Source organism: Parasteatoda tepidariorum, chromosome 2, assembly GCF_982258835.1.
Source record: "Parasteatoda tepidariorum strain Cologne lab strain chromosome 2, Ptep-v5.0, whole genome shotgun sequence".
Taxonomy (NCBI): Eukaryota; Metazoa; Arthropoda; class Arachnida; order Araneae; family Theridiidae; genus Parasteatoda; species Parasteatoda tepidariorum.
The window spans coordinates 53570646-53589086 of NC_141756.1; the positions used below are offsets into that span (position 1 = coordinate 53570646).

At 27.6% G+C, this 18441-nt stretch overlaps 1 protein-coding gene across 2 annotated transcripts; it reads left to right on the plus strand.

Annotated features, from left to right (window-relative positions):
• The first annotated feature begins 260 nt into the window (after positions 1-260).
• Positions 261-12435, plus strand: LOC147815768 (uncharacterized). 2 transcript variants are annotated; one of them, XM_087157354.1, is made up of 6 exons: positions 261-358; positions 5332-5478; positions 6838-6937; positions 7096-8445; positions 10616-10790; positions 11179-12435. In XM_087157354.1, exons 2-6 carry the CDS (start codon positions 5338-5340, stop codon positions 11180-11182), a joined length of 1770 nt encoding a protein of 589 aa, XP_087013480.1. In that variant the 5' UTR covers positions 261-358; positions 5332-5337; the 3' UTR covers positions 11183-12435. The 2 variants fall into 2 exon arrangements, with proteins under 2 accessions (XP_087013480.1, XP_087013481.1); XM_087157355.1 differs by having other exon boundaries at positions 315-358; positions 6838-7002.
• Positions 12436-18441: the final 6006 nt, after the last annotated feature.

The following is an 18441-nucleotide window of genomic DNA, read 5'->3' on the forward strand; positions in this document are numbered from 1 at the left end:
TCGACATTTGTTTTGATGTTCCATAAAAACACCACACAAAAAAGCAATTAAAGCGCGAAATAAAAAATTAAAGCACTTTCCACATCTCTTTAACAGCTCCTTGCTTAATGGATTACATAACTTTTTGTATCATATTAATACTTTTAAATAATTATATTTAACATGATGTTGCAATGTTTTGAATTCGCAGTCATTATTCCACACAATTCTATTATTATGAATAGAATATTTAGATTTCGTTCACATTATTTACGAACACAAACTATTGTCTTCCTCTTTCGATTGTTTGCATACGTAGAGCAGAAAGAGCAGATGTTCATATGCGGAAGTTGAAAGCAGTCGTAGATTTTGGAATAGGGTATAAAATTAATATTCTCTTTTATTATATTTTAATATTTTACTTTATTTTATAAAAAAAATATCAGTTTTGAAAATGCAACTTATATATTTTAGATCACTCGATGAACAAAATTATAATAATGATAATGTTCTAAAGCAATAAAACTTTTATAAAACTAAATATTTTGAATCATGTAATTTTTAGCATGGGTTTTGCATTGGATGTTACGTTATAATTGATGAAGTTTGTTTTCAAAAAATGAATTTTTGTATCAAATTTTAATATAAGATTTTTCTTACTTTTAATGAATTTTACTTATAATGCATAATGTTAAACTGCTAAAAAGTTAAACTTTTGTTAAAATTACCGATAATTTTAATAGCTATGACTTGTTTTGATTGTTAATCTATTTTTCTTAAGAAAACAGACTTTTTTTTCTCATATATAAAATATTCCAATAATTGTTATTAAGCGTTTTTTTATGGTATTAGCCTTTCACGCTTGACGTGATACTAAAAATTCGGTATAAATTAATTTATTACTTCGTTTAATTCGCACTTGCATGAAATAAGCTTGTTGTGAATATAATTTTGCAATAAAAATATTATCTTGTTGGGTAATTATTAATCTAACATATAAAATTACCATTTTTCAATAATTCAGTTAATTTATTACTCTATATTATTAACAATGAGTTTTCTCTGTTTTAAAGGGAAAAAAACATATTCAATTATTTTAAATACGACTTTTATCATTAGATGAATCAATAAAACTTTATTTTTTCGTCGAAATCAATAAACTTTTATGTTAAATTGTACATTTCGAACTAAGTATTTTTTTAATGTGACTTTTGCATTTGATGTTATGTTTTAAATAAAAATTTATTCCTTTTACAATTTGAGTAGAAATAAAAAAATTTTACAGTAAAAAGCAGTAAAAATTTTTTTATATATTATTTATATTTTATTATTTATTATAATATCATAAAATATTTTTTACTGTTAACACACAAGCGTAAAGTCATTATAAAGTTTGATTTTTATGTAATATGATTCAAATATTTCTCTTATATCTAATATCATAAATTGTCTAATCCATTTTTGTCTATCAACCTTTTAAAAATATATTTCTTTTTCTTCAAAAAAAAATTATAAGAAAAAACATTGTTTTTTTTAAATGTTCTAGTTTACGATTTATTTTACAGAATCTATAAGGTTTTGTCTGTTCTAATGTATTAATTATATAAAGTTATACTTGGATCTGAAGTTGAAGCACATTGCTATTTTAAATCTAAAGGGATAAGTGACAGAAAGAAATATCTACTTAGTATAAACATATATATGTGTCATTTTCAAAAGGAGACACTATTTTCTTTAAAAACTAAATATTCGAATTACTATTTATAAAAATTACAGCTGAAATTAGAATTTTCTTGTCCATAAATGTAAAACAGCAGTGCACTCTTTGATTTGAACAAAGTGTTCAAATAAAAAAAAAGTGTTTAATTAAAATAAAATAAAATAAAGTTAACTGAAACAGTAAAAGACTTACACTCTAGTTAAATTTACTCAGAAAATCTATAAAATTGCTTTTTTATTAAATTATTTAGGGAAGTAAAACTTAATAAATGGTTGATATAATATGGTCAGATAGATATAAATAGTCAGGAAAGGTACACTGTTTGAATTTCCATTCTTAAATTATGGTAAAATAACCGGCAGCAGTCTGGCCATCCGATTAACCGTAAAGTTTACGGTAAAGAACATTTTTTACCTTTACGGTTCTAGAAACCATTTAGCTGCACTTGACGTAGTAAAAATGTATTAAACGTTATTCTTAAAGAACTAATTTCTTTTATTAAAAACACATAGTAAATTAATTTGAATGCTTAGAAATGCTATTTGTAATTTTATTTCAATAATTAAAATTACTTTAAGTAATGGGGCATAATATGTACAAGTTTTTCAAAATGTCCCATGTACTGGCACTTTTTTTCATATGGGCCTTTTTCTTATACGTAGACCACTTCTTATGGTTTGGCATTAACGGGATAAGATAATGTGGGATTTTTCTTTATTATTTTCCTGATTCCAATAATTGTGTACAAAACATTTCATATAACCTCGGTCTTCTACGATTGTCTTGCAATGCTTATACCTACATAAATTAACATGATGAGTACCAGCACTCAGGATGCCAGTATTTTTTACATAAAGTGAATTTTTAAGGAACATGCTACGGTACAAAAATCTGATATATTGCAGTTTTAGCAGTAATTATAACCGTAAAATTATTGAGTCACTCTAAGCAAATAAATACTGTAAAAATTACGGTATAATATTTTACGTTAAAAACGGATTTTACGGTAAAAGTAGAGTTTACAGATGATGCACAAAGAGTGCTGGTACTTTATACTGGAATTTTTGATAGTGTATGAATTTTACTCGAAAACCTAGGATAACTTGTCTATCTGAAAGTAATTTTTTATTTCTAAATTGCCATGTTTCTCAAAAACTTTGAATGTTATAATTTCTTGTAACAATGAGTTTTGCCTTTAAAATATGCATATGAAATGCCTCTTTAACATGTAACCTTTTTGAAAATGAAATATTTCTTAAAATTTTTAATGCTCTAGTTATTGTTAAATTTTAACGCATTAATTCTATATTATTTACAAATTTGATTTCTTGTAGAATTCATGCAGTATTTTTTAAAAAATTGTTACTAATAGTTATTTATTTGTTTGAAGTCTTAAATGTTTTAGAAGAAAATACAGTAAAGCAAGCATTTTATCTACAATACTCAACTTAAAAAAATTTGCAACATCAATTAAATGTAACTTTAACTTCCCTACAACATTAACACTACAAATTGTACAATACATATTGTTCAATTGCTATTCTTTACAACATATTCACTACAACTTCAACCTTATAAACAGATTTACAGTATAATTTGAAAAAGCATGCATTGCAAAATTATTCAGTGAAGAATGGTGCTATGTTTAAAAAGGCCACAATTTAATAGCAATTAAATTTAATAAATATAGACAATAAAACAGACAATTATAATGAGATATAATCGTTAAATATTATTATGCTTGCCTACAGTGTAAAAATACTGGTTCAAATTACGGTATAAAGTACCAGCACTCAGGGTACCGGTACTTTTTAAACCTTAAAATCCATTTTTATAGGAGCATGTTACTCGGAAAATGATCTGATGTACCGTGAAATACTTTTTTTTGTGTGTGTGTGAAATATTATACCGTAATTTTTACTGTAATATTTTTTTAATGGAGTGATTCAGTGATTTTACGGTAAATATTTCTATAAAAATTACTTATTTACGTAAATATGCATTACGTTACATATTTACGTAATTATATTACATAATTACTGTATATCAGATTTTTTAATAACATGTGTCAGTAAAAATAAATTGATTTTACGGTAAAAAGTGCAGGCATCCTGAGTACCGGTACTTTTTGCCGTAATTTGATCCTGAATTTTTATAGTGTAGCCTTCCATTCCATACTGATTCGTTGACTGCTATACAAGTGATACATAATCATAATTTGTAAAAAATGCAGCGCCCTCTGTTGGTCAGACAGAAATTCATAACAGCATATTTACAAACCTCTGTTGTTACGCTAGCATTAATAAATAAATAAATCATTTATATTTTACTAGGAGGCTCCGCCCCCTGCTCGCTGACGCTCGCCAACCCCCGAGAATTGCTACGCAATCCTATGTGGTTATGGCTCGCTGCGCTCGCCCGCCAAGGAACACAATGTTCTAGCACAAAGACATAGTATATTATCATCAAAGACGTAGTATTGTACTTATGTAGAAGAATTCTATCAATGTTCTTATTGGCTTTTAAAAAAGTATATTAGCTATTTAGATTGTACATGGTGAAAAAATCAAAATATTATCTAAATGAGAAACATATTAGCAAAATAAATTATCAAATATTGCAGTTACTCACCTAAATTCAATTAAATGTGTATAATAAATTAGATAATGCTAGAAATTCTGAAAGTTTTAGAAAAAAAATTATAATTTAAAAATATAAACTTTAAACCCTAACTTTTCCTTGTGAGATAATAACCCTCAAACCCTCAAAAAGTCTTTCATTTTCAAGAACACAAAAATTTGTTTTATCGCCAAATGAAATATTTTTTGGTGATCAGCATCAATTTCTATATTAATTAACATTTGTGATAAAGTACATAACATTTTAGAACAAAATAAGCAATAAAATTTTTTCCAAAAAACATTTTTTTGTACAAAGCTCTAAGAAATTAACACTAAGCATTTAGAATTACTTTGAAAACACAATTATAGATTTGGCATCTTGGAGCAATTACTGAAAGGCGTCAAATGACTTGACTCTTGACAGGCCAACATAAAGTTGTGCCGTGTTTGGTGCCGTGTAAGAGAAATATATATATAGATTGCATTCAAATTTTCACATTGGGTACAATTACTTACGTTATTTTTTTATCTATTTGTTTTATATATAAATTTATGAAAACAAATTTCATTTGAAGAATTCCTGTTTTTTAAAATTAATTCTTTCTTCATAACTTTTAAGTTTTAAAAATGTCATTCTTCAACAATTTAATGCGAGAATATTTGCAAATTTTACCCAGTATTAATATGCATATTGTAATTTTTTTTTCTCAAATGGCTATGTTAATTCATGTTAGCTTCTTATGTTTTAATTATCAAATGTTTTGCATACCTAATCTCTCACTTGATTAATGAACCCGAAATTGTCAGGTTAACTTTATTTTGCAAGCAAATATTAATCACTAAATTTTTAGAAAATATTTCCGAGTATCAAAATTTAAATGAAAATATAAAAATGCATGATAAATTTTCTTGAAGATATTTTATCAAAAAAAAATGTAACAAAAAGCCAATAAATAGCAAAATATCAAATACTAGATCTGCTTCATATTTCAAATTAATTTCATTTTTCAGGGTGAAATGCATGATAATGAAAAGTCTTCAACTGAAACTGATGAAAATAGGATATACACTCTGACGACTGATATAAAAAAGTCATTTTATTATACAGATTCTCCAGATTCTCCGAAGTTTCCTGCAATAAATAATAAAAATAACAAAGTAAATACTTTTTATTTTAATATTTTAAACATTACTTATTTGAGTGCTTTAACTAAAAGTTAATATGCATCATAAAACATAACATTACATTTATTAAAATAAACATTAAAATAACATTATTAAAACAAACATAACATTTACATAAGCATTTTAATATTCATAACAATAAAAGATTTATCACGAAAAATTAACCATTTTCTTAATTTATACTATAAAAGCTTCTGAGCTACTTACTGTAATGGACAGTAATGGACTTCAGTGTTGTTCTTACGATTATGAAGTTTCTACTGCTATTTGAAGGAAAGGGTCTGCAAAATGAAATTTTCGATAATCCTAGCTAAAGATTACTGCAATCTGTAAATCATTACTGTAAATTGCTTATAACGTTTCTGGTGTTCATTTCTAAATGGAATATTGCTTGAGGAGTCACAGACAAACAAGCTCTCAAGATTTATTACTTTTTTAATGCCCTGATCTAAGGTGAGCGTATTGTATGGATAATTTAATTATTAGATTTGCATACAGACACACACTAACGCGACATTCTACACATGCTAAAAAGAATGTTTTTCCTCAACAAACTGAAAGAAAGATTAGAGCTTTATTAAAAGCAATTTGTTAATTAGGCCTAAGTTGCTTGTATGGCTGCTTGCAGAGCAATGTGGGACACATTGAGGTTACTCGAAATGGGATATAGCTCCGTTTTGCTTTAACCTTAGCTATCTTGTTTTAAATTTAAAAGGTATGAAATGCTCAAAGTAATGGGCTATAAGGAGCTTTAAGCGATTGTATATATTAGATTAACAAAGGATGGCGAGAACATAAGTGAAACAGCAGACGCAGCAATCACATTTGCCGCGTCTTTTACTCAGATATACCCACACGGTGGCATTGAGAAGCACAAGTTATATATATATATATATATATATATATATATATATATATATATATATATATATATATATATATATATATATATATATATATATATATATATATATATATATATATATATAGATAGATAGATAGATAGATAGATAGATAGATAGATAGATAGATAGATAGATAGATAGATATAGATATATAAAATTCCTCATTTTTTTAAAACTATTATTTGCATACCTCATATAAAATTAAGATCAAAACGCATTAATTTTTCTTAAGCTTTAAACATTAAACTTTTATTCACTAAAAGCTGGAAAATACGAAATATTCTAAAACATCAAAAAGTTCTATAAACCATTAAAATCTCTCAATTAATATAAAAGGTTAAAACTCCTATGAAAGTAATATGACTTATAGGAAAAAATTACATAAATGCAAAAATTATTTAAAAAAAAAATTTTTTTTTTCTTTCAGAAAGACGAAACCTTTACAATATACTTTTATAAAAATCATAAAGTATGTATTTTCAAGCCATTGATTCCTTTAAAATTAGCTCAATTTTGTTGGTTCGGAGGTATGTTTGCTTCTTTTTATATCTATAAAATTCCCATACATGAGAATTGATTCTACCAATTAAAAGTAATTGAGATTTTATTATTGTGATTCAGACATTTGAAAAATGCAATTTGTACGACACATAACATAGCCTTTTATTTTTCTATCTTTTTTTAGCTGGTTCTTTCATTGTAGCATTTATCACAGTGCTACTGAAACAACGTGGCGTCACCCTGTCCCAGTTTTCATGGATGAACACTATTGGCCCGATTGTTCAAATTATTGGTACTATTATAACAGGAATTATAGCTGATAAATTAGGGAAATCAAAACCAGTTCTTGTTACGAACATTTTAATTGTGATTGTTTTGATAACTTCTCTGATTTTAATGCCGTCAATGATTGATAATACCTCGTGCACATCTCAACAAATCAACATTAATTGTTCTGTCGCAGGGGATTATCGTCCGATAAAGCTAGATCACTGCAAACTCAAGTTACAGGAATGCTTTGTAACTTGCCCTAAAGTTACAGACCAAAATTACAATTCATCTGGTTTACCATGCTTGGAAGTACTTAAAAAGAATCGTAAACTAATATTACCAACTAACAATGAAACCATAAATTTACAATTTAATAATAGCTGTTACTTTGATCTTCAAGCAATGCTTACAAAATCAGTTATCAATTTTACTTGCTCAAACATGGAAAGTTCCTGCTGCCAAATCTCTTGTACAGGAGATGATTGTGAAATACAACAATTTAACAGTTTTTTACTCGCAGGCTATATCGTGACATATGTTTTATTTCTAACCACATATTCGAATGTTTTTCGCTGCTTTGATGTCATAGCTATGTCTCTGGTTAAAGAATATGATAAATCATTTGGACACGAACGTTTTTTTGCCATTTCTGGCAACATGTTTATATCGCCACTCGCGGGCGTGATTGTAAACGTAACAACTAAAGAAAATGGTGGAAAAAACTACGTAGCAGCTTTATACTTTTTTATTGGATTATTAATTTTAGTTTTAATTTTTCTTTATAAGCTTAGAGAATGTATTACTCCTCCGAGTAAAAATATGCTGAAACAAACTTTTAGTCTTCTGAAAAAGGCAGATATTCTGTCGCTGGCTGCTGTAGTTCTGTTCCTTGGCACGGCTTGGAATTTTACAAAAATATACTTGTTTTGGTATTTGGAAGAGTTAAATGCATCGAGTCTTCTACTTGGTCTTATTCCATCTATAAGTGCCTTGTATGGATTGCCATTTCTAATTTCATCTAATTGGTGGATTAAAAGGGTTGGTTCATCCCATTTGATCGTCATTGCCTTCATCAGCTACGCCATGAAAACTGCAGGCTATTCTTTTATTCTAAATCCATGGACCTCTCTGTTTTTAGAAGCTTTTGGAGGCTTTACATATTACCTGTTATGGGTTGCTGTTGTGCAACATAGTCATGAACTTGCACTTGACGGAACGAGAGCAACCGTTGTTGCTGTGGCTGGAGCTTTGCATTTTAGTTTTGGTAAGTGGTATTTATCTGTATATTAATGAAGAATCGACATTTAAAAAACAAATGTCTCATTGATAATATTTTGCATATAAGAAAAAATTTATATCAAATACAAATTTGAAAATTGCATGAAAATGATTGGCACATTGTGAAACTGATGAAATATGTTTTAATGTCAAATCAACAAATATGTTGCAAGCAGAAAGTTGAGCTATGGCCCGAAAAATACAAATTTAAAAACGATAAAATGTTCATTAAATGCGCTCAACGTTCAAATGCCTACACATGATGATAACAGTTCAAAAGTTTTATTATCTTGAGATCAGATGAATTTTATCATATTGAACTAATTAATCTTATTTTTTATCATATTAAGTTAAATTTTATCTTATTCAATTGAGTTTAAACTGAAACAACAGTTCAAAAAGTTAAATTATTGATTAAGATACTGATTGGCATTGCTTTGTAGGTCGGGCCGCGTAGCGATCAGTGTCAGAATTCGAAGGCAAAATTTTTTAATTCAATTTACTGCGAGGTGGTATAAAAACAAATGAAAATAAATTAGTAATAATTTATTTTTAAAAAAATTGTCTGCTCCCTCTGTTTCGATGCATTTTAAATTTAGAACATTTTAATTTTACTTTCTTTTTTGAAAAAGAAGAAAACAAATTCTGATCGAATTCCGTTCTGTGGATTTAATTGGGGAAAAATAACTTCATGAATCTAAATACAAATTAAGTGATAAAAAAAATCAAAATTGCCCATCACAAACAAAACAAAAGTAATTGAATAAAAATCTACATATTTTTTTTTTCGTTTCCACTTTTACCAAATTGAAAACTTCGTTCGTTTCAAAAATATACAAATAGGAAATAACAGTCGACGTACTTCAAGCACTCTAAAAATAATCGTTCACTTTTGAAGTTCGTAAAACATGTCGACTATTATTTCCTATTTATAAATGTATGAAGCGAATGAAGTTTATCAGGTGATTTCTTACCGCTTTAGTTTCTTGAGATTAATTTCCCAATTCCCTTTTAATTTATCAAGTTTCTAAATCTATTTATTATTCTTCAGAAAGAGATGAAGTTGAAAAAGAAAATAATCTTGTAATGAAATATGTAGTTAGAAATTTTAACAAATAAATCGACAAAATGAGTGAAAATATTCAAAAATAGCTACTTCTTTTCCATTTTCTTTATTTTCATTTACTTATGCATTTTATTGCAAATCTCATCAGTTCAATTTAAGTTTTGACTAAACAAAATATTTAGTAATATTTTTAAAATGTAGTATTAAATCATTGGGGGAAAAAATAAAATCCATTGTGTGTATCTCATTGGGCCTATAACTCATTTGTTGTGAAGACAACCAAACCATTATCTTAATTTAAAAGAAAAAGTTAGAGCATCCGAATACTACCACAGCGGTCCTTGGTTCGAATCCTGCCGGCAGCCAACAAATATATCTCTCGCACACTCTCCTCCTCACTGTAAATATGTTAGCATGAAATTTGAATTCATATTACATAAATTTGTAAATGAGTTTTCATCTTTTATGCCGTTTGTATACCAGTTTTTCTGTATAACTCGTAGTTAGTCTGTTATATAATGTTAATTTAAACATATATCTCGCACACTTTCCTCCTCACTGTAAATATGTTAGCATGAATTTTGAATTCATATTGCATAAATTTGTAAATGAGTTTTCATCTTTTATGCCGTTTGTATATTAGCTTTTCCGTATAACTCGTAGTTAGTCTGTTATATAATGTTAATTTAAACATATATCTCGCACACTCTCCTCCTCACTGTAAATATGTTAGCATGAATTTTGAATTCATATTGCATAAATTTGTAAATGAGTTTTCATCTTTTATGCCGTTTGTATACCAGTTTTTCTGTATAACTCGTAGTTAGTCTGTTATATAATGTTAATTTAAACATATATCTCGCACACTCTCCTCCTCACTGTAAATATGTTAGCATGAATTTTGAGTTCATATTGCATAAATTTGTAAATGAGTTTTCATCTTTTATGCCGTTTGTATACCAGTTTTTCTGTATAACTCGTAGTTAGACTGTTTTATAATGTTAATTTTAAAAATAATAAATAAATGATTATGATGATGATAAGAAAGCAGGTGGCCTTCTTTTTAACTTAATTTAATTCATTTTTTAAGGTAAAACTACAGCCAGTTTAATTGGAGGCTTAGTTATGGATTCCTTTGGCGGGAGAGCAGCTTTCAGATTGATAGCCATCATTTGTCTTACATCCGCTATCTTGTACAGTATTTATCTCTATGTAAGACACTCTGCTGGTTCTTCCAGAAAATTTAAGCTGAATACATCAGACAAGTAATAAACCTTAATAAGTAATGCTTGAAAAGCTTGGGACAGTATAATAATAAGCCACACTTTTGCAAAGGCAATGTTTAAGGTCATCAATTGTATTATTTCCATCCGGAACATCAATTCCGAACATCATTCGAATTCCGAACATCAATTAAGAGCATCATTTCATCCGAATTCCGAACATCAATTGTGTTATTTCCAGTTTCAATGTTTCCGAAGTTTCTATTGGATAACACACACGGTAATATTTTATTGTCTTCTTGGAAATAATGTGTTTTCACTAAAAACTTCTCAGCTGGTTAATTGGAAAATGTGGCTTATCATTACATTGCACCAAGCCCTGATTGTGCTCATCATTATAACTATTCTTATTGTTATTTTATTATTTCAGGTGACGATACGATTTTGTATTGAAAAAGATTATGGATGTCTCTTTGTTTCATCAATTGAAAAAAAAAGAGAGATACACTGATTTTGACTAAATATTTCATTCTTACATAAATTCAGTGTTGGTTTTATTTATTACCATTTCATCCCTTGGCATCAGAGACTAAGTATCCTTCAGCTTTTGGAGAAGTGGAGACAATCCTTTGCAACAATTTATCCCGTTTTAATGGTTTTTTAAAAATATTTCTAGTAAAAACATGTTACGGGGATTTTAAAACAAATTAAAAGTAACGAAGGTTTCTCATTACCAAAGTTCATGTTCCCAAATTGGTCGTGTTTCCAAATTGATTTGATTCATTCAAAAGAAAAATATTCGATTTAATGACAAAAACAAAGTTTTAATGGAAAACAATAACACTTAAAAAGAAATGGCTAAAGTGTCAAACAAAACAGTTTTCATCAGTCTATAGTCCCAATAAAATCGAATGTTCAGAAATTAAAAAAGTTTCAGTTTTATTTTGAAGGCACTATCAAAGCCATATGTAGATTTTACTTATAATCCTCTATCTCCTAACTAGCTTCAACCATAACACATAAAAGGAATTCCGAAATTCTAATAAACTAACTTCATCCATAACACATAAAAGGAATTCCGAAATCAATGCTTGAATGGTACTTTTAGCTGAGCACTTTTTCATACATTATACGACGACACAATGGTACGGCAGACTCTTTTTGCATTTGCCTGATGCCTTTTTCTTAAGCCGCAAAAAAAAAGAAAGTACTGCTGATCAATGAATGTGAATTGTGATTTTTTAAACAATGTCATAATTAAAACCTTATGTGAAGAGTTTTAGATAGTTGAATAAAATAAAATGATTTTCTTAACAATTTTTCACGACATACTGTCAATGGAAAGAACTTCCCCCGTTATTCATCTGGAGCAGTGTCGGCGACTATGGTTACAAAGTTTAACTATTTCAAGTTGAGTCAATATTTAAAACAGGTTTCGTCTTGGGGCGGCGAAAGAAAGGGAATCCGGGTATGAGAGAAGCTTCACTCTAAAAGGCACTAATTCGTGTTTCCCATAGCAACAAACGGCCTTAAAATTAGGGGTGAGGGGAGTTTGTTTTATAGACAAACTATATTTATTCTATACTATTTATAAAGAAACACAATCTTTTGTAGTATTTCCACCTATGTTTATGAAACGAGAATAATTGAAGAGTAAAAGTTGAAAATAAAGAAGTTTTACTCGTAGTAATTTTCGTCGTCGCTTTTATAAATGGAAAAACTTGTAAACAATAACCTTTCTGACAACATATTATGTATTTTTACATTAATTTTGGCCTTATCAGAAATTTAAAGAACAATTTTAAGCAAATTGAATAATAAATTATGAGCATACATGGCAGTACTTTTACTTTCGTTACTTGTACCGCCGGTACAAGTAAAAAGTACGTACTTTTACTTGTACTTCATTACTTTTTTAATTTAGTACTTTTACTTGTACTTTCGTTACTTTTTTAGGGAAAAAGTAAAAGTATTTGTAACGGAAATATCGAATGAAATCGTTACTTTTTTCTAAAACTCGGTAAACTTTCTTAAAAAAAAAAAAAAAAAAATGTTAATGCAATATATATGCATTCACAGCTAACTTCGTGTTTAAATACCTTCTATTTCAACTTATACTACACATTCAATTATTTTTTACTAGCTCAAAGATCACAAAGCTATCTGTTTGCTTTGTTTATGTTTGTGTTTTTAAAACGCGTTTCTAAAGAGTAAAACAATTTTAAATCAATGGTAATTTAATTAAATAAAAATAATAAACTAAAAATTAAAGTCAATAAATAAAATTTCTTTTTCGTGCAAATCCATAAAAAGTTTGATATTAAAATTATATTTGATTTTAAAATTATATTATACGATTACATTATAAAATTATATTATAATATTCTTGCGAATTTAAAAATAAATTAATATCCATAACTTTCAAAATTAAAGATAATTAAATAAATAACAACAATTTTGCAAAAACATTAAAGAACATAAGAATATTATTCAATGAAATTTTAGGTAACTTTGAATTTTCGATTTCCTAGAAATGTACTTTTAAATCGTTACTTTTTTTGTTTAGTACTTGTACTTTAACTTGTACTTTTTACTCGTTACTTTTTAAAATAAGAACTTTTTACTTTTTACTCGTTACTTTTTTTAAAAATACTTGTACTTTTACTCGTTACTTTTTAAAAGTAACGTTGCCATATATGATTATGAGTAATTAAATTCTTTTTTTTTTTTTAGTACCAGTTTCTAAGTTCAAAAATGAACAATTACGAGTTAATTGCAACTGGGACTGTTTTGCTTAGTAAAATATGAGACAAATGAGTAAAAGCAAATACAAAAGGGAAAAAAAATATTGTTTCTATTTCGTGGGATACGTGGGTACTTAATGGACACGTCATTTTCATAAACGTGGGTACTTAATGGACACGTCATTTTCATAAACGATTTGGTTGTGTCGAAGCAGACATAAATGATAGCGTATCGGTGAGTGTTAAAAGGCATATGCATCTACAATGTATTTTTCTAGACCCGGTATCCTCAGGTGAGAATCGGGTTTATTTTGTCGGTATCGTGTCGCGTGATGAAAAGGCGGCCTTTAAATGCATTTCTTGTAATTTAAAATTCAAGCTGTCTACGTTTACGGTAAAAAGAGCCATGACAATAGTGATCAGGGGCTACAACAGAAAATGTATTGCTTGTAAATGTATTGTATAAAATGTATGAACGTGAATCAGTAACTCAGTAAGTTATTCAGAATCATACGAATTCAGTAATTTTACCTCTGTCTCAAGACAATTAGCGTACATCACCCAGGAAAGTTTCTTAACCTTTTTTTTAGCATTATCTTTTTACCAATCCTATTTTTAAAATTATTCAAATTTCTGTAAATAAGTTAGTATTTTATATTTAAAGTAAAATATTTGCAAAATTTTTAATAAATAGCATTTTTAAAATATTAATAATTTCATATTCAGAAGCAAAATGTCAGAGCACAATCGCAGAACAATTAAAAAACTTAAAATCTTGATTACTGCTGTAACTTTCATTACCTTTACACACTGTGGCAAAGTGCATAAATAAAACCATAATTCCAAAATAGTAATTTTTATTAATAATTCATAATTTTCAATAATTTCAATTAATTTTTAATAATTAAATAATTAATAATTTTAATAATTAAAAAATTAAATCGCTTTTTAAATTAATGAAGAAAAAAATTTGCTTTAAATCGACGCGTGACAGCAGGAAACAAAAATATGACTATTCGCGATCGCAACGCTTGAATACGCCCTCTAACGGGGACAATATTTTCAGGCAAGTTTTTGTTTAGTTCTATCTGAATCATTGGTAGATAAGAACCCCCTTTTTTTTAACAACAAATAGGAAGCAAAATTTCCCTCACCCTGAAAAACTAAAAAACGACCCAGACACCCAGAAGATTGATAATCATTCGGATACAGAACGCGTCCAACATTTGAAGAATAATTTCTCAATAATTTTTCCCTTTCCATTATCAACAAACTTGCAACCGATAATTCCGATTTCGTGATCGCATACTGATAAAGATGTGTGTATTAAGGTAAAATACATTTATTTTGTCTTCAATTCATTATAAATTAAAGGCCTACTTCACTGATATTGGTTAACATTGCTTACTTCATTCCAATGAATAAATGCGATTTCAGAACGTGAAGAACTGTAATAGATATAGAATATTCTTCTTCTTTATAGAATAGTATATAGTTCTGTATTAATTTAATACGGAGAACAACAATAAAGAATCATCCAAATTACTTGAAATAATATCATTTGTGTTGATTTAATATAACTTTTTATCGCTTTCTGGGCAAGTATATTTTAATTTTGAATGCTTAATTTCAACTAGAATTCACTATTCTGTTTTTAAGTTAAATAAGCTCTTAAGTTATGGAAATTCATATCGAGATCTTACAATTATCAAATTTTATTGTGTGGTATGTCATCTTAAATAAATGAATAGATATTCTATGTACATATTATTTGAGAATAAAATTTTCAAGAAATTTACTTGTAAATAATTTTTGTCTAATTTGATGATAACTCGATACAGAATGATTTTCTACGTCTGATTAAGAACTTTAAAACTTTAAAAAAAAATATATGAAATTTTTTTATTTCAATATAAGGGATTTTTAGAATAGTTTTTTTTTTGTATATATATATATATATATATATATATATATATATATATATATATATATATATATATATATATATATATATATATATATATATATATATATGGGTCATTCTCACGAAAACTGTCATTTTTCAGTTCATAAAATCCCAAAAAAGTAAAGTGAATAAAAAGCTCTGAAACTTTCTATATTAATAGAAATATGTAATGGCATTATAAAGAAAGTATATATCCTATAAATTATACTTAATATTTAAATTAATTAATTTTTTAAATAATTAATTTATAATTATTAATTTTCAATGATTAATAATTAATTAATTAATTTAATAAATAAATTAATTAGTTTAATAAATCAATTTATTAATTTATTTTTCAAATTAATTAATAAGTAAATTAATTATTTTCACTATTTAAAAAGTGAGGGACTGACACTATTAGTGAGGGAATGATATTTTATTTTAATACATGTTTTTATCTAAGTTACATCTACCTAAAGTTTAAAAAGGATAACATACTAAGTATATCTAATATTTATTATAATTTAGTCTTATATATTTAATAGTTTTTACAGGTTTGGGAAATAAAATTGGCTGGCACGATTGAACAAAAAAAAACTTAATAATATACTCATCTTGAATCATTCCCTCACTTCAGCGTCATTCCCTCACTTTATACACTAGTGAGGGAATGACGAATTCAAGAAAATTTAAAAACAACAGTTAGGCTTTATTAATTTCTGAAGTCAATCACATACAATTATATTCATACAAGAAAGCAACATATAATTATCCACTTTCTCGATGAAGTTGTATTTTATTTTACTCTAAAAAACGACATGAGGGAATGACAAATGTAAAAAATTTTACCTGGTTTGATTCATTCAAATTTATTCCACAGCAAAGCTTCTTTAAGTTGAAGATGGAAACATGCTGCAATTTTGTTCTATGATGCCAGTTGTTAACTTCTGAAGTTTTTATTAAAATATTTTTATTCTAAGATGATTGCAGGTGATAAGAACATTGTTGTGAGGGAATGACGCGAAACACTGGGGACAAAGTTTAAAATAGTGCTGTGTTAATATTTTTATCAGAAATTAAATTTAAAATTTATTTTCTGAATTCTATATTTCAATATTCTCAAATAAAAAACACAAATTTGTAAAAAAAAAATTTTTATTTCAGAAACAATTTTTTTCTTTTTTTAAATCAGCAGTGGGGACAAGTGAGGGAATGACATATTGGTATATTTTTATTACCTAAAATTAATAAAAAATAAAAATTGATCATTTTATTTTTATTCTTTTGTTAGCTTGCATTCTGAAGGACACTTTCCCTGAAAAAATTTTTTTCGTAAGTTGTAAAACAAACATAAAATATACTGGGGACATGAAAATGACTGTTTTTGTGAGAATCACCCATATATATATATATATATATATATATATATATATATATATATATATATATATATATATATATATATATTGTAATGTGTGGCACAAATAAATAGTCCAGGTTGGAAACTATTATTTATTCAAACTCTTCGTTTCCACAACACAAACAAATACACACACACACATATTCAACACATGAAATAACATATCAAAAATCTCGAGCGAGAGAACGTTCAAAGTCCGTGTTATCATTTCAACTTCTTCGAACCAACTCCACATCTCCTCTCCCAAAAATGGCCCCCACTCGCCAAGATAGGCGCGCTTAACTCCATAAGTGTTATAAATTATTTCTGTCTCTGTTTATTAAAATGAAGAGTTAATAATCTTACGGAATTGAAATCTTACAAACTCCTCCAACCACCAGACTTTGCCTTTCCCGATACATAGGGGAAAGCAAAGGAAGAAAAACTTTCCCTTTGGTGAAGTAAGGTAGGGAGTTCTCTCATCATCACCAGGCCATAAGATAAAATTTTACCATCTAAGGGACGTTTAGTTCTTCATATTGATATATAGCTATAAGTTCAAGAGTTTGTAGAATATAGAAGGATATAAATATAATATGCATATGAAATCTTGCTAACAAAAATTTTCAACATTTATGTACATGCACTTACTACATAAAACAATTTAGTTAAATACAGAAATCTATGCAAAACATTTGATTATAAATACAAAACAATTAAATATGAATACAAAACATGTTAATATGAATATTAAACAATATAAAACATAATTTAGAATGAATGTAAACAAATAAGAAAAATAATATTCCTTATCAATCCTTGTATAAAGGATTTCGACTTAAACAGTCAACGTTAGAGTTATCCTTTCCTTTTTTATGCTCTATCTTATAATTATACGATTGCAATGCCAAAGACCAGCGAAGAAGTCGCGGATTTTGTCCGGCATTCTTTTTCAGCCAAACAAGAGGATTGTGATCTGTTTGGATACAAAATTCTGTTTGCCCATCAATATATCCCTTCAGCTTTTTAACACCGTATAAGATTGCAGCGCATTCCTTTTCGGTCGTGGAATATTTTTGCTCAGCTGATGTGAATTTTTTGCTTAAGTACAAAATCGGATGTTCATTTCCCTCATCATCTTTTTGAGCTAAGATAATCCCATATCCTAAATCTGACGAATCTGTTTGCAAAATAAATGGTTTTGAAAAATCTGGCGCATGTAAAATAGGCTTATTCGCAAGTTTGTCCTTTAAGGAATTAAATGCTTGAGTGCATTCCTCATTCCACACAACTTTCCCTTTTTTATTTTTACCCTTTAACAGTTCCGTGAGTGGCGCAGTTATCACCGAAAACATAGGAATGTATTGACGGTAATACCCAGCCAAACCTAAGAAAGCCCTAATTTCTGTTTTACAAGTGGGTATAGGAAAATTTTGAATAGTTTTCACTTTAAGTTCCGCGGGTGAACGTTTTCCCTTACCAACAACATGCCCAAGATATTTTACTTCCTCTTGCACAAATTTACACTTAGTTGGTTTTATAGTCAAGTTAGCATTCTTTATTCGCTTTAAAACCTCTTGTAAATGTTGCAAGTGCTCTTCC